Genomic DNA, 21,074 nt, shown 5'->3' with positions numbered 1-21,074 from the left:
TTTAGGAGAGTGACAGCAGAGTGTTCAACTAAGTGTGGGGCCCCGTACAGCTATGCACATCGCATACCATGAAGCTGGCCCTGCTGGATGGGGGCTGAGGATTCAGCATGAGGAAGTGGTGCCCTGCTCCCTTTCAGCGGTGTTGGGTTGGGTGGGAAGTGCCATCTCCGTGACCGCAGAGACACTAGGCAACCTCAACTTTTGCCAGGTTGCCTATGGTTTCTAGAAGCAGCTCCCACTCTTGATGCTTTGGTACTACTCCCTGCCCAAATCCTCAGGAATATCTGCTTCTCTTCATCTGACCCTTTCTTCTTTTCCTTGCCCTGACACCTTTTCTCTCCCTATCCCTTTCACTTATCATTTTGTTTTAAGACACTCCTAAATAAAGAAGATGTGGTACATATATACATGGAATGTTACTCAGCCATTAAAAGGAATGAAATCGGGTCATTTGTAGAGACATGGATGGATCTAGAGACTGTCAAACAGAGTGAAGTAAATCAGAAAGACAAAAACAAATATCGTATATTAATGCGTATATGTGGAACCTAGAAAAATGGTACAGATGAACTGGTTTGCAGGGCAGAAATAGAGACAGATGTAGAGAACAAACGTATGGACACCAAGGGGGGAAAGTGGCGGGGAGGGGTTGGTGTGATGAATTGGGAGATTGGGATTGACATATATACACTAATATGTATAAAATGGATAGCTAATAAGAACCTGTATAAAAAAATAAATAAAATTAAATTAAAAAAAAAGACACTCCTAAGTCAGTGATCCCACTGCATGCCCAGTGGAATGGTGGTCTGCCACAAGGCTCCGACGTAGATGTTGTGATCAAGGTGCAGGATGCCATCCTCCTTTTGGAGACTCACAATACACTTGTGCTACTAGAGGCCTTAGAAGTCCCACAGTGATCAGACCTTTTAAAGTGTGTCTTTACCAGCACTCAAACTTATTGACCCAGGAACTCTTTACATCATATTACAACCTCAGGATAGAACCTTGTAGAAGTCACAGCTTACCAAGCACACCTTCAGGCATAATAATATCTTTTTATCCTTTAAGAGGGTGTATTGCACTCCCAACACCTCTGATAGCCAGAGAAATCTCCAACACGTGGTGGATTTTTTCCCTTGAAACCTGGTGAGAGAAGTATTTTTGAACCAGGGATACCTTCCACACACCTGCTTGCTCTGTCTTCACCTGTAAAACTCCTCTGGGGTCTGGCCAGTCAGAAAGTCTGAGGGGTCGAGTGTAAATTCCAGAAAGCGAGAAATGGAAGGAACAAAAATGTTACAAAATGTCCCTGCTTGAGATTCGTTGACAGTTGGCACCATATTCTTTTGAGTGTACATTTATCCCAGAGAGAGAAACATTTCCATCCCATCCCTTGCCATTGGGCTTTTAAATAGCCGAGCACTTTGAAAAACAGAGATGGTTAATCTCCCATGAAAATGAAGCTTTAGCTATTTTCCACTTCATCAATATGACCTTTAGTGATATAATTCACTTCCTGTGTATTATGCCTGCCTTTGCAAGTCAGTATGAAATAAAAAGCTATTTCTTGAACACACAAATACACATTCTCTCTCTCTCTCTTTCTCTTACACACACACAATTTGAAATGACAATTATGGTTAGAGCTTAGAATGGTTCAGAGGTTACTATAACTAAATGAAGTTAATTCTGTTTTGCAATTACCTGCATTTCAGTTTCAGTATTTGCTCAGATGACTTAAAGGCTTTGAAAGGCGCATTCAAATAAACTTCTAAGACCCTTCTAGCTATTGATCTCTGCTGCATTCATTAGATTCCCTAAGAACACAGAGCCGGTTTGCTACAGTAGTTAGCATCTACCTTGTCATGTGACAACTGCAATTATATTTTTTGGCGATGAATACAATCTTTGCAGTGATTACCTTTTAAAAATTTTTCTTACCCAATTAAATAAAATTTGGTGACATTTCAAAGACTGTTAATCACAACCAAATGCTCTAAATGTCAGGATGCATTGAAATTTTCACTGCTAACTGATGAATCACTGAGCTAATTGTAGTTCATCATCAGGCCCTTGTCATTGTTATTATTATGGAAAACACTTCCATCGCTCTCGCTATTCAATAAAAATAAGTTCTAGACAAATATGAAGAGAAGAGATATTACTCATCAAAGCATTTGAATTTAATTGCATTCTTCAAAATTCTCCAACTGCAGATTGCTGCAGAGAAAACCAGGGACTCAGCCACAGAGGAAAGTAATGGTTTTGAGTATATAGCTCTGGGCAGCCCCTTCTTCCAGTCTGCAGTATTCAGATATCTTTATTTCCCTCTCTTTCTTGCCTTTTGTTTGGGAGAGTCTTTCCAGGATGTTTTCAAATGAGTTATATGAACAACAGTCCCGGGGTGTCCTGACTTTTTCCCTTCTGCAGCCTCTGTGACCAAATGCATACATCACTTGTATTCAGTGGCACGTCACTGGGTTTATCCAATGCCGTGAAGGCTGTGTTGTATTGCAGGCTCTCCACAACACCTCCAGAACAACCTGTTGTTAAGACAAGGCTGCAAAGCTGTTCTTTCTTATTGCACTATGTTGGTAGAATCTTAGTAGCATCTCAGAGAGGAAAGGACAAAGTCATTTATTGAGACTATGAAAGTCTAATTGAGGTGTGTCTTCAAAGTGGAGGAGAGGAAAGAGGCTTCGTTGAGACCGGGTACGAATCCTAAATTATAGTTTAGGATTGGTGGATGCAGCAAGGGGAAGATTTTGAGGTCAGGGTTTCAAAGAGTTTTAGGGTATAAATTGTCCTTTGATGCTTTCTGTTGAAGAGTTGATGGGTCTTTCAGGAAGTTCCTGGAATAAGCAATAAAGTTATTTGCAGTTTTCATCTTCCTGAGCAAGAGTTTTCTAGAATAGTAAGTTATGTCAATATAGACAGTACAATAGGAGTTACGTGGAAAGCTTTGTGGTCTGATGGCCTTAGTTCTCATGTATTTCTACCTACTGATGCTGTAATCATGGGCCCTGTCTGCTCATTAATTTAAGGGCATCTGTCCAGTCTGAGTTGCAGGAATGGCTGTCAGGGCCAAGACTAAAGTGAGGCACATTCCAAGGGCACAGAATTTAAGGAGCACTCACTCACTCTCAGGGTCGTGGCCTTGGTGACTGCCATGCCACCCTGGAACACTGGAAAGGATAAAGGGAGGAAGAGCAGGAGAAGGAAATGAACATTTGTGGAGCCATTGGATTGAGGAATGTCATCTCATCATTGGGACGCCATAAGTAGAATGTACCAAATCTGGGAGTAGATTCTGGAGCCGGACTGCGTGGGTTCACATCTCAGCTATGACAGATATTAGCTGTGTGATCTTGGGCAAGTTAGCTAATCTCTCTGTGCCTCTGTTCCTCACCTGTAAAATGGGGATAATCATAGTACTTATCTCAGAGGGTAGTAAAGATTAAGTAGGTTAATACTTGTAGCCCAGCATATAATGAACCTATAACCTGTGTTGTAACAACCATATAAGCATGTTTTTGCCATCTTATAAATGGAGAAAAGGATATTCTGAAAAGAGACCTTTTCCTAGGCACCAATTTGTGGTGCTGAGATGGGTTTGAGTCTTTTCTGCTATACTTTGGTATTCCATGCATGTCTTGAGTTGGTTTTGCTTTGTCCTAATACAGCCATGAGGCAATTCATTCCATCCATCCATCCATCCATCCATCCATTCATCCAATCTTCTTTCAAGTTACTGCAACTTCAGACTCTTCATTAGTATTCTAAGTTCATGGAGACTGGGCATTACTCTTCATTGTGAGTGCTTTTTTAGCTCTGGTTCATCAGGAGCCAGCAGCAAATCCAAGGGCTGCCTCCATCCTTCCCCTGTATCACGGTCAGCAGATTGAACATGCCTGTACGTTGTCACTCCATGCCTTTGTACATGCTCTTTGCTCTCTCTGAAAGGCCCTTACCCCAGATGCTCACCTCCTTCAGGTATTACTCAAATGTCACCTTCTCACTGAGATCTTCCCCTACTATTTTTCCTAAAGTTGGCCCTCTGCATTTTCTATACCCTTTCTTGCTTTTTTTTTTAACTTAGCATCACCATTATACAACATACAACATAATTTACTTACAACATAATTTGCTTACTTACTTTGGTATCTCATCAAATAGAATACAAACTACACAAGCGAAGAGATTTTTGTGTTTCATCCTCAGTGCTGTGTGGGCACTTAGGAAATAATTTTAGAATAAATGAATAAACTTCACAGATTGTAGTGGTGGGAGTTTTCACTACTGAAGGTTAAAGTCATTTTGTGTATCCCCCATTGTCATATAATTGTAGGGTTTTTAAAGGACATTGCTTTGAATTGTAGCATTAATAACATTCATTAAGGGGATTTTTCACCAGATTCAGGGGAAGGACAGGAGTCTCTGACAAACATAGTCTGGTCACCCAAGCTACTACGCACAAAGGCTGGGCACTTTTGAAATGCTATGTAAAACTGAAAGTTGAAATTTAGAGTTTTGTACCCCAGTGGGCACAATCTTGGAATTTCAGCATGCTATACATACTACATAAATAAACAAATATATAATGTTACATGTTAACAAATATATGTTTAAAACAAACCCTAAAAATGGGGTTCTTACAGTATAGTCTGAATTGGCATGTTCCTGACTTTATTCTCTATGTGTACAAAACCTCCTTGATTTTATTACACAGCACAGTCTGCATCCATCAGACTCATTCAAACTAGACTCATTTAGATTTTTAAAGAGATGTTACCTGTCACATATTCTGCTGCCAGTAAATGTGTTTCTAAAAGGTTGCTGTGCCAACTCCTTTGGACTTGTATTCTGAAGTGTTATCCATGCTTGAAGATAAGAGAGGTTAACTATCCTAGAATCTCACTTTCTGCCTTGTGTGTATTTTTAGGAAATCTCTTCTGTGGTTCATATTTAGTTCCAGGTTTTCAGAGCAAATACGGAAATCCGTAAGTGGGGAAGGGTTTATGCTGTACGTTCTTTTTGGTGATGCAGAATGAGCTCTCATTTTAAGAGGCTTCCTAAGCCCAAGATCTCATGCTTCTGAAGTCTCATGGATATAGAGAGCCCTCTGATGAGTTTTTCAGTTTGAACTTATTTCTTTCCACAGTTCAATCACACTGGACAAGGAAGCATCTGCAGCCAGGCCATTATGCTCATCACTGATGGGGCAGTGGACACCTATGACACTATCTTTGCAAAATACAATTGGCCAGATCGAAAGGTAAGTCGATGTTGATGGCGTCCATGCAGTGCCATGTGTGGAGAATCTATATTGCATTGTAACCTCCAGATTGTCCATGGATAAGTACCCCATGTAGACTTAATCTCATGATGACCTGTGGTTTCTCAGCCTTGTGTTTTCTGGTTGACCAAAACCGAATACTATGGCTTTTCTTGTTTTCAAAGTGAAACTTCTTTGGAAGAGAGAAGAAACCCATGAAGACATGTTCAGTGTGTTCAGTGAAAAGATTCGCTGTGAAGTATGCTTTTGTTCTTAATGGACAGTTCTTCTCTTTGTTTTTGTTTTCCATGGAGCCAGGGCTGCTTGCTGGACCCAGCATCTGGACCCATAGAATGGTGAAGGCAGCCATGGTGGCCCTGTAGCCATCTCCTTTATGTTTCCATGTTCCTATAGTTCCTTCCTGGGCCCTCATTACCATCCAGAATCTCCTTTCCATCCCCCAGTGCTATTCCTTGCTCTTGTCAAAGCTTGTTTGTTCTCTATTCAAATTCTTTCTTTGGTTTACAAGCTAACATTTATTTATCTGATAAACGCATATGTTAGGGTATCAGTGACAGATATCAAGGTTTTTGGTGTCTTTTGAGTGCCTTAACCCAGAGTTCCTCAAGCTGTTAGCCAGTTTGAATTCCCTATGGAGCTCTTTTAAATTGTGGATCCTATTGTACACTTAAACAGAATCAAAATCTCTGAGGGTGTGACCCAGGATTCTGTGTTTTTAATAAGTTCCTCAAGTGGGCACCAATCAGCAGATTGGCAGTTGGTGATCACTATCTCAACTAAATGGTGAAATATGAGCAAGAAAAAGAGGTGCATCAGAGAGGGTGTTATCCTGGGGGCATCACAAAAGCGCTTTCCTATCCTATGTGCCAGTGGCATTACTCTGCCTGTCTCTGTTGGGGCATGAGGCTATCTAGACCAAGTCCATTCTGCTTCTCCAACTCTGTATGTTTAATTTCTGGGAAATGAGCTAACCACACCCATGGCAAAAAGAAACAGAAGACAAATGAGAACTGTGCACTCAGCTGTATCCGGAAAGCATGTACCCTTGAGGCAGCATGAGCAGTCATTGCACATTCTTTCAGGCATTCTTGGTCCCCACGTGTCTCTTAACACAGGCATCTCACCTCACCAAGCATGATTCTGGTGCTTAAAGATACATATATATTTTGTACAGCATGGTCCCCAAATGGATGCCGCCCCTATTGCTCAACCTTAGAGAAAGCCACCATTTCTGAAGCTGGAGGGAAAACTAGCTGTGCTGGGCTTGCTGAGAGTAGGTGGGACTCTGGCATGGCACCTGCCTGAGGGAGATTCAGGAATGAGTTTGGCTGAATGCAGCTCCCACAATAAGCACTGACGTTAGAATCCAACCCTTGAATAAGATGGAAGTTCATTGTTGGACAAGGTGATTTTAAATGAGATATTTCATGTGATGATTTCCAGGGACACGTAGAGGCCAAAGTTAATTCCTGATAAATATACGTGATGCAGAGTGGAGCATGCTGGCTATGCTTACACCCCCGCAGCACACAGCACAATGTTGGGCGCATGGCCACTACCTAATGCACAACCCTGAGGTGTGGCTGAGTGACTGAGGGGCCTAGGGGGGAGGCCACAGCACTAGTAAACATGGGTAGGGCCATGGACATTTTGTGGTCAAATAAGATGTTCACAGATGCTGTGACATCTCACAGCATGTTGAAGGATATTTTACATTATTTAGGACCATCTTAAATAAAAGAAGGAAGTAAAAGGGGCTTTTAATAAGCAGCTGCATTAATACCAAATGTATTATCTTGTGAGACTCGTGTGGTGAATCATATGAATACCTCTTGCTTGGTGATACTTGATGGATAGCTGTAGCCCAGGAATATTAGAATTTAAACATCCTTTCCTTACTTGCTGGGAGAGGCATAGGATGAAGGCTGCAAAGTCATAACTCTTCAGACAAAACACAAATTTCAACATATCTTTCCAAAGGAACAATATTGACTTCAGGCCAGGTGCTTTCTTGGATTAATTGGAACCAGGGTCCTGGAAATTTCAACATTACATGAAGCAGTTTGATCTACTTATAAAGTATTATCAAGCAGAAGCAGACTTTCTTTCTGTAGCAAGAGGGCCTTTATCTATGATTAGAAATTAATAGCAGGATCCCTCCCCTCCTGCTCCATTCTGGAGAGTTCCATGACATTCATATGCATATACATTCTCTTCTTGATGACTTCTCTGTGAAGGTGCAGGTAATAACTTTACATAAAACCCCAATGTGATTTAGCACTGTGTTAAAGAGAGATGCTGTGTCATGTCTAAGCTGTCATTTTTCTCTGTTGTTTTGAATGTTACTTAGTAGAGGGTTGGGTCATGCTCTCGTTGGCTATCTTCAAGATTATAGAAACAGGAAATGGAGAGAGTAAAATAATCTTAAGGCTGGAACCTGATTCCTATAAAACAGTGATTCTCAAACTTGAGTGAGGATGAGAATCATCTGGAGGGCTTGTTCCAACACAGATTGCTCACTCCACCTCCAGAGATTCTGATTCAGTAGGTCTGGTGGGGCCTGAGAATGTCCATTTCTAACAAATTCCCAGGTGATGTGGATGCTACTGGTGGGTGAACTGCACTTGGGAGCTACTGCCACAGAAATAGCCCAAGGAATAGGGTTTGGTTACTTGGTGGGCTCTGCCACTTCTGCTTCCCTCTGTTTACCTTTACGAGGGCCTGTTCCCTCAGTCAAATTCAGTGCACAGGCATGTGTTTCTTGGCTCATACTTTAAAAAATTGTCAATTACTGATCATGATTTTAAAATCTGGAGATAGAATATAAAATTTTAAAGTTTTAGTTTCATAAAGGGGTACACATGGCGCTTTGGAGCCAGCATTCTCATATGGCAAAAAACGGCTGGAGCTGAGGAATGGCTGCTCCCTTAGATGGCAAATGCCTGCTCCTTTTGGCCATGGCCTCCATCATGCTCCATTATTTCCTCTCAGCCCACTTCACTTAAATTCCTTACATACCCATAGGTGTAGGGTTCTGGACCACTGCTCTAGATTAACCCAGCCTCTAGGTATTTGTTCCTTTCTCTTAGGTCTGCCATAAGCTTTCCCTCTTCTCCAGCCAGATGCCATCTTGTCTTTACCTGAGCCCTACACTTTACACTCCCTCAGAGCTGTATAAGAGAAGTGTATAACTTAATGTCCAATACTGTAATCACTTCTGGGCCTATTTTTCATCTTCACTGGTTTGGTGAGTTCTTGAGGACAGGTTCTGAATCTCTGACCAGTCCACCACCATGCACTCTATTGTGTCCCTGCTGAGAAGTACAGCATTGAGTCCTTAGGGTAGTCTCATGATTCCTGTCCACTGGTGTTTACACCCTGTATAAGCTCCTCACCTTGAGTGTAGTTTGCACCTGTGACTTGTTTCTAACCAATAGAATATGGTAAAGGTTAGAGAATCTTGCAGATGTAATCAAGGTCTCAAGTCAGCTGATTTTTAGCTAACTAAAAGCATATTATCAGGAGTGGGCTTTACTTAATTGAAAACCCTTGAAAGAGGGATTGGACACTCCCTGAAGCCAGGAGACTCTCCTTGCTGGTTTGATGATGTTAGCAGCTGTTTGGAGAATTCCATGTGGCAAGGAACTGGGGGCAGCCTGCCTCCAGCCAACAGCCAGAAAAAAGCTGGGCCCTCCATCTTATAGCCACAAGGAAATGAATCCTGTGAACGGCCTGAATGAGCTTGGAGGCAGATTCTTCCCCCATTGAGCCTCCAGTTGAAAACACAACCCAGTCAACACCTTGATTGCAGCTTTTTGAGACAATGAACAGAAGATTCAGCTAAGCTGTGCCCAGACTTCTGACCCACAGAAACTGTAAGATAACAAACGTGTGCTATTTTAAGCCACTGCATTTGTGGTCACTTTTTATGCAGCAATAGAAAACTATCAATATTAGAAGAAACAAGGTAAAGGGAGAAAGGAAAGAGATGGTAGCAACGCCATGAAACATCTCCAAACTTAGTGGTTTAAAATAATAATCTATTATTTCTTGCAATTCGGTGGGTTAACTGGGGGGTTGGTTCTGCTCCCTGTAGTGTCCAGTGGGGTCACTGAGGAAGCTGTGTTCATGTGTGAGCTTGGCAGAGCTGCCTTGGTTCTCTTCCCTGAGGGCTCTCTTTCCATGCGGTGTCTAATCCTCCAGGTGACCCTGTGAGTCCTCTCTCTTTAGTACAGTAGCCTGGACTTCCTTACAGTATGGCAGTTGGGTTCCAAGAAAGGAAAGCAGAAGGAAATGGGGAGCAGGCCAGGGGAGCACTTGTGGGTATCATGTTTTAATGCTACCTAATCAGGGCCTTGTGCGAGGCAACTGCGTAATAAAACATAGAATGAGTTAGAAGAAGGAAGCCATTACTGGTGATTTAACTATGAGTCTGTGAAGGCGACATCATGATTGCCTATGCAGTGTGTCCCTTGCCAGCATGTTAGTGCTGGGAACAGAAATGAGGAGCTATTTATTCGTTTATTGGATGCCATTTACTTTTGCCTAATATACATTGGTTAGTGGCTTCATGGCAGCTTTACACACTTGGAATAAAATATGAACTCCTTAGTATGAAAGGGACTCATTCCAGGATCTGCTTAAGAAATAAAGCTGCCTACATTTCTACATTTAAATTAGAAAAATGGCTATACCTGCCATTTATCTAGTTGCTCTTTCAAGTGAACTAAAAAAAAAAAAAAAAGAGAAAGGTCACGGAATTATTAATCATTACCTCCCCTGATGTGTAAGACAGAGTGGATAAGTAAGAAAATGATAAGTTAGAGATTTTAAAAAGAGGTTGGCAAACTATGGCCTACTGCCTGCTTTGGGCAGTCCTTGAGCTAGGAATAATTTTTACTTTTTTTTTTTTTTTTTTTTGCCGTACGTGGGCCTCTCACTGTTGTGGCCTCTCCCGTTGTGGAGCACAGGCTCCGGACGCACAGGCTCAGCGGCCATGGCTCACGGGCCCAGCCGCTCAACGGCATGTGGGATCTTCCCGGACCAGGGCACGAACCCGCATCCCCTGCATCGGCAGGCGGACTCTCAACCACTGCACCACCAGGGAAGCCCTAATTTTTACATTTTTAAATGGGGGGGGGAAAAAAACTAAAGGAGAAGAATATTTCATGACTTGTGAAAATTATATGACATTAAAATTTTACTGTCTGTAAACAAAGTATTATTGTAACACAGTTATACCCATTTGATTATATGTTGTCTGTTGCTAAATAGTTGAATATCTGTGACAGAGACCATCTGGCCCGCAAAGCCTGAAATATTCATTTTCTGGCCCTTTAAGAATATGTTTGCCACCCCCTGATCTAAAGGAATCTTTGAAGAAATTTAGACCAACCAGGGTATAGTTGAGAGTCACTGAGATGCCTTTAGAAATTTATGCATTGGCTGAATTCAACAGAAAATGGTAGTGGTGAGTTCTTCCTGCCTTTCCATTGCTTTTGTTCTACTCAAATAAAGAGACGAACCACATGACGGGAGACTTGATGGCAAATACTTCTCCATGCTGTAGGTGTCTCTCCCCCATAAGTGGCGCGACCCTTTCTTTTTCTGTCATGAGTGAGTTGTGTCCTTCTGTGCGCCTGCCTGCTCCTTCAGGGCTGCCCAGGGCTGGGGCATAGTACTGGTGACCTGGTGGTCCAGAAGGAGAGCCAGCAGCAAGTACCCAGCCTGGGACTGCACCCCGTGCCCGGAATGTCAGATCTTCATAAATGTGAGATGTAACTGCACCTGGAACCCCGTTTTGGTGGTGACAGGGCACGTGGCAGAGTGTCACAGCTTTTGATTTGCTGGAGCAAGAGGGAACACCCTGGAGAGAATCAGATTCCCTTTTTTTGCCAAGACCCAGGAAACCAGAGACTCCCTGAATCCAAATGAAATGGAATTCCTGGAATCCCTGTCACTGTGAGCTCAGAATTCACCCACTCATGGCTTCCTACCTCTTATTTTGCTCTGCGTTATTCTTCAGGGAGAGAGATTTGACTGCAGCTGTCACATAACAGACCACATCTTAAGTCACTTCTGCTGTAGGTAAACTGTGAAACCCTGCCTGGGTATGCAGTGTGGGTAATGACCCTTCTGTACCTGTTAGATGCCACTGTGTCTGTGCTTCATGTGGGTCTGTGATGAGAAACACAGGTTGGATTAGAATGCTCAGTTTACTTCCCCTCCCCAAGTCTCCATCAATAAGAGAAAGTTTTAAACCAATTTCCTGTACTTAAATATATAAAACAAAACTAATTCTTACTGAATGCTGACTGTCAGGCACCGTTCTGAATGTTTCTTTTGTATTTATTCTCACAGACACCCTATAAGGCAGGTACTATTATTATCCCTTTTTCACAATTGAGGGAAACTGAGGCAGCAAGAAGCTACATAATTGACTGAGGGTTCCATAACAGTGTTTGATGGAGTCAGGATGACAACCCAGCAGTTGAGTGCTCAGGCTGTGCCCTTAACCAGGATGCACACTTCTTAAGGGCAAAAGCAAAACAAAATGGCCCTAGGTCAGAGAAAGAGCTGTCCATACTGAGAATGCTGTCATCAGGACAGTGAGTTTGTTTCCTTGGCCTTCCCACCTCCAAGTGCAGGAGAATCTGCAGAGTGTCAGAGATTTGGGGATCTCAGAACCCACTGGGGCTGCACGCAGAGAGTAAGAGGAAAGCCAGTGGTGCAGCCTTAGGACGAGGCTGTCTGGGTGCACCTAAATGATTTTCCTCTTCTAAAAGCACAGGGCAGCCTCAAAGGTGAATGCTATTTCAGTTGAGTGTTGTCTGTTTTATTATCCATTACCTCCCAAACAAAAGTGGAGGTGGTAGCTGTGAGGCCCCTCAAGAGACAACCAGGACTCAGGGGCCTTGGAAGACGCCTGGTGGGGCTACAAGGAGGGGTGGACACAAGCAGCTCTTGGTGTGGGGGTAAAGGGAAGCTCTTGATCATAGAATGGTTTGGGGACCTGGCTTTGGAGCACTTTTGGGAACTGTTGGAAATCTGTGTCCTTTGAACTGGTATCACATCGATCTCTAAGAAGGGGCTCTCTTGGGAGTTTTGCCCCAGGCCTTCCTCCCTTGGCACAATTTGGAAGCTAAAGCCTCAATCCTACCATGTCTTAGTGGCGTCAGAGGGACTGAAAGAGTTAGTTCTGCCTCGGTAGCTCTGGGGTGATTTTGGAAAGCCCAGGAATCCCTCTCTTCTCATCTTTCTGGGGACAGGTGCCACTCTGGAGAGCAAAATTCCTGAGCTGAGTGAGGAGTGAGGGCTTATCTTTTTAAGAGCGCAACCTTTAAATAATCTTAAGTGATTTGGAAGGAATTTTTTGTTCTTTCTTTTTTCCTAAACTACATTATTCCCTTTGACATTCAAATGATTTTACAAAGCTTTTTTTTTTTTTTTTTTTTTTTAAGCCTTCCTTTGAGCCGGTTGAGAGGAGAGGGATTTTCCCCAAGACCACAGGCAACTGGGAAAGGAGTTAAGTCCCACTGCTCATAGAGGAGGGATCTCGACATTCTCCTCCCACCCACCTGCACTCTGGCTCTGTCATTCCTCATCCCATAGAACCAGATTAAGGTGGGGGCTGAGGGTGGCAGAGGCTGTTGGAAGGGGATATAACGGGGAGTAGCCAAAATGGGGGGACAGTAATTCATTCATTCAACAGATTTTTATTGAAGGCCCTCTGTGTCCCAGGCCACTGTACCAGAGCCAAGGCGTATGGGGCTGATGTGCCGGCTCCAAGGAGATGTCACAGAGCAGATAACATCACAGATAACAAGTGAGAAGACCAATAATTAGAAACTATGATAAATCTTCTGACGGAGACAAGGGCCAGAGACAGAGTAATGGGGTGGCCAGGGGAGCCCTCTCCAAGCAGAGTGCATGTGGGGAAAGGAGCTGAGCATGGAAGGGTGAAGGGAACGGTATTTTCAAAGGCCCTGAGGAGCAGAAGTTGGGTGTGTGTGAGGAGCTGGGTAAAGAGCCGCTGGCTGAGCCTGGTGGGCCAGGGGCAGTGACATGCGTGGTGGGGTACTAGTAGGACAGGCAGGGCCAGCTCCTCTGGCCTTTGATGGGCACAGAAGGAGTTGAGATTGTGCTACAAGGCTAGTGGGGAGCCATGGAAGGCTCTTGAGCAGAGGCGAGGCACGAGCGGGTTGTCATCAGAAACTTTCTCTGGCTGATGTACAGGAGTCAGCCTACGAGGCATGGCCCTGGGCTGGGCGTGTGGTTTGGGTACTGGCTCTCCTCATCGTAAATAATTTCAATAGAGGGTGGTCTAGGTAGTAGACTTTTTAAACTTCCTATGAAAGTTCCCAGATGCGCCTATTTCTTACTGCTGTTTTACTTCAGGGCTCAGTCTGGTGGTCACATTTCTCTGTCCCCTTCCTCCCTCCCTCCCTCTCCCTCCCTAACTGAAGTCACCTTTGGTCTGAAAGTTTTGGGTGAGTTTGTGTCATTGCTGTATTTTCTCAAGGGTGATCGATCCTACAGCTGTCTTAGGAAAATAGCAAGAACATTCATTTCTCATGGTCAGTCAGTGGTATGACAGGAAAAGACATTTCCAGTCACCGTGGTAAGAGCTCACGCAGGCCCTCCTCACTGCTGAAGGGAGAGTCGAAACGGTTTGCTGCCTCCTGGTTTATTTTTAATTACTTCTGCTGCTATTAGACATCTTGTGACTCCAGCAAGAAGAACATGACGAGACAAGTTAGGAACGAAGCCTAGTGATGCGTGCCTGCTGCCAGCCATCTAAAAAGCACTTCCTGTTAGGGTCTCAGAACAACTGCGTGGGCACCTGCCCCGCTGCCACCGGTGCTGTTCCTCTTGGTGGGCTCAGCGTGGGGGCCTTGGCCTCCACCCAGGCTCCGCTGTCTTCCTAAGCCAGGCGGGAGACAGTGCACATTCCCAAGTAACTGCCACATCCTCCTGGAAATGGCTGTCCCTCCCTGCTCCCCGTGCTGGGTGCAGAGTCACATACTTCACTTGCTTTTCTCATTTAATTCTTAGTTCTGCCCTGTGGGTAGACACTCTTTATTACCACTCTCATGTCATAGCTGAGGGAACTCAGGCTCAGAGGGATTAAGCCACTAGCCCAGGAGCCCACCACTCTGAAGCTGTGGGGTCTTTGATCGTCATCCACATCAGACTGTTCACACCTGTGCCCAAAAACTGAGGCGTGCGTGGATGGGGGGACTTGCTAAAAATGTTTCCTAGGTTCCATTCTCTGCAGGCCTAGCCCTAGAACTGGCATTTTGATAGGTGTCTCATAGACCCTCCTCTGCTCAGGGAAGCTGGGGCCACTGAGAAATGCCAGTCGCCTGGGTTATGTGCCCCGTGGATCGGGCAGGGTCCAATCAGGAACAGAAATCCACTAGTTACTTAGCAAAGAGTATTTAATATTAAGAATCATTAAGCAGAAAGGGCAAACAGTCTAGGATATCATGGCAGTAGCAACTGCAGGAAAAAGCTGCCACCCCTGTGGCTGGTGGGGGAGGGCAGAAGAGGGGAGGGGAAGAGAAGGTCATTATTAAAACTTAGAAGCTGGGAGGAGAGGACTCAAAGCGCTAGGACCCAGACCTCTGAAGAGGACACACCAGCTCAAAGGTGCCGGGGTCTCTGAACCCAGAGGAGGGTCCTGTGCGGCCAGGATCCAGGCTCTTGAGGAGGGGGTCCTGGGGTCTCTGAGGGGGATGCAATGAAATGGATTCTGTGAGTGTTGGGAACACTGCAAACTGGATTCATTCACAGCTGTTGGAATGAACTGCCCCTGCCGGGGTGAAGAGGCCTCACTGGAGTGATGGTACTGGGGCCAGGAAGCCAAGAGGGAGCACTCGGAGGGAGCAAGTCCCTTCTCCTTCCTTCATCCTTGCGGCCTCCCCAACACTGACCCTTTTGGCAGAGCCTCACTGGAAACAGCTGCCAAAGCGGAAATGTGGTTTGCAGAGCTCCAGCCCCAGTCTCACAGAGCCCAGAGAATTTGGTTGTGAGACGCATTAGCTTATTAACTGGCACACCCAGCAATAAGTGGAAGCTTGATGAATAAGTTCAACATCATTTGCAGGCTATTGACATGTCAAGTTCTTATTTTCTGCGTTTTTGTTTCTCTTAGACTACTGAATAGGGCCCTTGGGGAGTAGGCAGGGGTAGGGAAGCAGTGCTGCCTAAAGGAAAGAGGGAGGTATCTGGATGCTGACAAATCTGTTTCCCCCCCATCTGTGTAAAATGGAGGTAATTTCATGTGTCAATTCCTTGTAGTGTTGTTCAGAATTAAAGATGATGTGCTACTAAGCTCAGTGCTGGGCACAGAATGGGAAGACTGCATGATGCTATATCATCATTGTCACCATGATTGACAACCATTCACATTGTTAAAATCCCTCTGTTACAGCCAAAATGTAGTTGTACTGGATGAATTCAAGATGGTGTAGCAATAATTTTTCAGATGTGGAAAATAGAAAGTATTCTTTTATCCTTGAATATGGATCACTCCTATGTGGTGTCTTGGCTGACTTATAAGAAGATTAAACTATTCAGCTGCATTTAAAAAAATATCTCCAGGCCTTTCATTTTACCTGTTTCCTGAATAAATATATATATATATATATATGCAGTATCCATTTTACCTAAACTTCTGGCACTTATGAAAATATACTGAGATATATTTGACTGTTCAGTATTATTAATTAATGATATACAATAGCTAATGTTCTTCAGTACAGATGAGCAGGCTGTCTTGGTGAAACGTAAAAAGGAGATTTGAAAAGTAGTGTTGTTTTATATTATTTGTCCCTTTTCTAGAGTGGCAGTCAAGGCCTAGACAGCCTGGGCGGGTGTCCAGGATATAGTGTTTCTGAGCTGGGTGACTTGGGGCAAGTGATTGACTCTCCTTGTGCTTAGTTTCCTCATCTAGGAAATAGGGGGCGCAAGCACCATGCCGCCCTCACAGGGTTGTTGTGGGGACCAGATGAGTAGCGCCAGAGGCTAGCAAGTCCTCACTTGCCCCCTTCGTAAAACTCCCCTCTAGGTGGTTTGGTGGGAAGGCCCCTGACAACTGTCCATGAGGCACTAAGGACTGTGAACTTGTTGGCCAGGTAAACAGAAGTCTCTTCCAACAGAGGCTCCTCACCTCAGGTAGCCAGAAGCTGGCCTCCTGGGGGAGCCTTGCTCAGGCTGAGCCCATCTTGCATGTTCGTCATCTCACCAGTGAGCTGTTGCCCCCTTTTCTGCATTTCCTTTGTAGGATGGGCCAAGGAGGGGGCTTAGCAGGCTTGAGAAGAGGGAAAGATGCCCTGGCGTGCTGGGAGTTAGGAGCACCCAGGCATGGAGGCCAGCATGCTTCTCCACCCCTGCCACTCTCATACATGCCCATAAATTGCAGTCAAACCACATCTCTTCTTAATTCTCAGGTAGATTGGTTTCATTGGAAGTAGGCATTCCAGAGCCTGTTATCTACACAGCAGCCAGACACTTTGGAAACCGGAGGCAGATTGTGCCAGTGAGCCTCCAAACCTCCACTAGCTCCCCACTCTGTGCCAAGTTTAAACCAAAGTCCCAAGAGAGTACCTCAAGGCCTGGTTTGATGGGTGCCCATTCATTCTGACCTCTGCTCCATTCTCTCCTCTCACAGCCCACTACTCTCAGGCCTTTGGACGTCTGCAATTCCTGTGCCCTCCACCTGGGGCACTCTGCCTCCAGATTTCCACATTGGCTCACTCCTCACTTTCATCATGTCCTTGCCCAGACACACCTTTTCAATGAGATTTACCCTGACTACTTGATTTAAAGTTACCCCGACAGACCTGACCTCCGGCAATCTTAGTTACTGCTTTCCTTTTGGTGATAGCCTTTTCATCTTGTAATGTATTAGATAAACATCACAAGAAAGTAACTGTGTTCATTGTCCCATCCATCAGAAGCAGAACTTGATCCCAAAAGCCCAACAGGAAGAATCCCCAGTCCCAAACCTGACCCTGAGCCTTGCACCTTCTGGTACATTTTGCTTGTTTCATGTTGATAGGTCTTCATCCCAGAGGAGCCCTTGGCATTTTTAGCTAACTTTATTGGTAGAGAAATCACCCTTATGCCTCATAAATGAAGCTCCTTCTTCCAGTGGATTTCGGGAAATCCAGTATTCTCCATAGGCTGACCCTTGCATTACCCCTTCAAACATCTGGGGATAAAACCTGAGGCTCCCAATGCCAAATAAGTTTGGCCATCGACCTATTATCCATCCGACTACCCTTACCTTAATGATTTCCATAAAAAGTACAACGGGAGGAGATTTATAGGGCTTAGCGAATATGTTCCGTCACTGCAGCCCTGCACTTTAGAAACTTCTCTCGGCTCAGAGCCTCCCATAGGAGCCTTTCCACTCCCTCCCAGGGTCTTCACATTAAAGCTGCCTTTGGTCGTTGTTCACTGCTCCATATGTAATAACAGATTTGGTCCTATCCTCTTCACTCCTTGGAGAGTCCCATCTACAAAACAAAACAGCTGGTGGTGGTGACTGATGGGGGAGACTTGTATGAACTGCATGTTAACTGTCCAGCAGGAAGCCTGCTGCCTGATGTGCCTTATTAGAAAGCAAAGAGGCCCAAGTGGAGGCCCAATCGCATTGGAATGCCAACTGAACTGGAGACGTACAGGGAGAATTAGCTGCATGGCCCCGCAGCCTCCTGGGGCTACATTAGGTCCTGGAACAGATTTCCAAGGCGCTCTCTGTTTCGGAGAGGGTTAACCTGGCTATGGGCAGGGATTTGGAGCCTTTTGGGTTGGAGCCTGAATTTTTGGCACTCTCATCCTTGGTTCTATGAATCTGATCCTCAGAACTCATGGAAATGTTAGGGCTTTTAAGACTTGGATCATATTAATTTGCCTTCACATGATTTGTTTCTGTGCCTCAATGGGACAGAGACAAGAAGTGATGGTTTTAGAATTTTGAAGAAGACTTTTCCGGTTTATACTCCAAACGGAAGGATGTCTGTGTGAGCCAAAGAGACACTTAACTGAAATGTGGGGTTTTTTCCCCACAGAATAATTGTCTCAACCCTCCTAAAAATACTGATCGTTTCTCTTCCTCTGGACTTAGGAAATGTCCTGTTACGTGCTTTTATCATTAAAAAAAAAAAAAAAAAAAGACTAAAAAAGGGGAACTAACCCTTCCAAAAAAAAAAAAAATCCAGCTAGAGTAATCTTAAGGGATGGACAGTTGGCCCCCTGACATCAGGAGAAAGAGGTGGAGCTCTCTGAGCTAATTTATAAAACAGCCTTGTAGCTGTTGTAGCTCCTTCCCAGTTTTCTTGCAAGAACCATAAGAAAAGTCATGTGGTGGTACCTTGTGGTTAACAGAGGGAAATGGGACAAACTTCTCCAGGAAGGCAACAGTGTGAACGAGACAGGATCCCTGAAAAGACCTAGATGGGACCTGAGATGTGAGAATGCAAAAGTGTTTGAGAGGAGTCCTCCAGACCTTTCTGGAAGAATCCCCCTCTGTCCTTGCTGTGGCCATTGTCTTCACTGACTTAATTTAAAAACTGTAGCTGCAGCCAACCACCTTTTGTTCTCCCATTGACCTTGCAACCTGCCAGTTCATGGTGGGGAGCTCTGCGGGCCTCAGGGTCGTGAGCCCAAGAGGGGGTTAGGGAGAGTGCAGGGCCTCCTGTTGTCCTCAGCCCAGCTGGGCCTAAGGGGCGATGGTGAATTGTCTACCCCTCCCATCACCCAGCTTCTCTGCATTCTCTGTTTGGTGACTTGGCCTTCGAGGTGCCAGAACTTTGATCAACCTGTGGCAGAAGGTTTGTGTGAAACCCTTCCTGGCTTCCTTTTTTTACAAACACAAATGGGATCTGGAATTGATCCCAGATAATACATCTGCCTCTTAATTTCACTTCAGAAGGACAGGATGACAAGAAAGGCGATGAAGACAACTAAATGCATTTATGATTTATGCCCCCTGTGATAAATCAATGGATGATTTCTCCCCAAAATGTGAACACTGCCTGGCTAACTCATACCAGCTGATGCATCTGTGAGACACATAAGGTAATGGTGGCTGAGCCCCCTCCTTCCCATGTGCACACCAGGCCTCGAACTCCATACCCCAAGGATGGGGATGTGGACCTGTGAGGGGGGGTCGTCTATACGCAGTTAGGAAGGTGCTGCTTCGCTGCCACCTTTTTTTCTCCCTGGGTCTGTGTTTCCCCTTCTTGTGGCCCTAATGGTACAGCTCTGTTCAGCCCGTCCTTGGTTCATCTCCAGCATTCCTTTCTGTACTGGCCTTTCTCTGTGGTGAGTTAGATTTTTCCATTTCCTAAAGGTGATTTGATCAGGCCAGTTCTCACTAGAGTCCCTCAAAGTGAGTGGGGAGAGTGGAAAATCACATTAACTCTTTCACTAACTCCATCTGCCTGCACTGAATCCCAGATGGCAAGGAGGTTCTGTGTTGAGGGCCAGTTCCAGGCCTTTGTAGGCAGCTCTCTGGAGTGCTAGCTTGGGAAGGGTTGCAAGCGCCCATCTGGCTGGAAAAGGGGCAGGGCCATGACCAGTGGGCAGTCTGCTGTGCACAAGAAGGCCAGTGGTGGCCCTCATGTGCCATGTCCGCCATCCCTTTCCTCTGTGGTTTCTTCATATCCCAAAGGCCTCACCTTGCCTCTCTGGACTTGGAAAGCCATATCTACATGTTCCAAAATAGACTGTCATTAGAAATTTTTAAGTCTATGGAACCATTTTAGGCTGTTTGGCAGTCACATAGCAGCTGGATGACTCACTTCCCCACCTTTTTTTTTTTTAAAGCATCGTCTGAAGCTAATTTATCCAGGAGTAGCTTGGGCTTTGGGAGGAAAAGTCACATTTGTTTTATAAGTTACGTGCAAATGAAATGAGAGGTTGTGTCTCTCATTTTCCTCTTGTTGAAAATGTCTTTGTTACTCCATTTTTGCCTTTCTTGAGAAACACTCAGGATCACCTTTTAAAGAGTTACATAACATTATTTTCCTTACCTTGCTTTCTGGAAAAAAAGTGCCAAAGCCATTTCCTGGGCCTAGACTGGGAGATGAGACCCCCTTTAGATGGGAAAAAGCAGAGCAAGAGGGTCCAGAGACTGGCGCTTTCTCCCGGAGGTCAGCAAGGTTGCTGAAGTTCCTTGTTGGAGTGAAAGCTCAGCATGGAGAGATGGCTGGAGATGGAGGTGCTGGCTGTGGGCTGGGAATTGTGAGGCTTCAGCTGGAGTCTCTGATGCTGGGACCAGATCTCCCTGCTTCTTACAAGCTATGTATAGAAAGGGGGAAAATATGAGCCAGCTAGTACAGGTTGTTCATTTGATGTCTCTGCTTATACCTCACATTAATATTGCCCCAGCCAGAAATAATATACCTGCAGCTGTGTTTCTGTAGGACAACGGGGATATCTAATAATATATCGGGCTAATCTAAGCTGCCTTTTCTCCAGCGGTGCCCCAAGGGGGAGATATATACTCTACCTTTATGTTATCCAGTGGTACTAATCAGAAACTATTGCTGTGGAAGCGGCTTGTCCTGTTCGGTCCTCTTCTAATAGGAAATCATAAATTAAAACAGAGTTTGATAGATTCTGCTTAATGCCAAAATGAAATCCTCACATATTTTGTTGGCTGTTACATAATCAGTGGACTTCTCAAAGGAGTTCTAATTATGCCTATGGAATAAGCTCAAGATAATGAAATGCATTCACCTCTCTGGCAAGCCGTCTGTCT

The 21,074-nt window shown here is 44.7% G+C and overlaps 1 protein-coding gene across 1 annotated transcript in view; it reads left to right on the top strand.

Moving 5' to 3' along the window:
- Positions 1-21,074, top strand: part of CACNA2D3 (calcium voltage-gated channel auxiliary subunit alpha2delta 3) — a gene marked incomplete at both ends in the record, with an annotated part of 792,926 nt that overhangs the window by 412,090 nt on the left and 359,762 nt on the right. The window contains one exon of the mRNA XM_082637213.1: positions 5,165-5,278. Coding sequence (XP_082493339.1) covers positions 5,165-5,278 — 114 coding nt within the window. The remainder of the gene's footprint in view (positions 1-5,164; positions 5,279-21,074) is intronic.

This window comes from Mesoplodon mirus (genome assembly GCF_964341445.2).
Source record: "Mesoplodon mirus genome assembly, chromosome: 12".
NCBI lineage: Eukaryota > Metazoa > Chordata > Mammalia > Artiodactyla > Ziphiidae > Mesoplodon > Mesoplodon mirus.
Note: the sequence above shows the minus strand (reverse complement) of the source record. Positions and strands in the feature narration are given on the sequence as shown.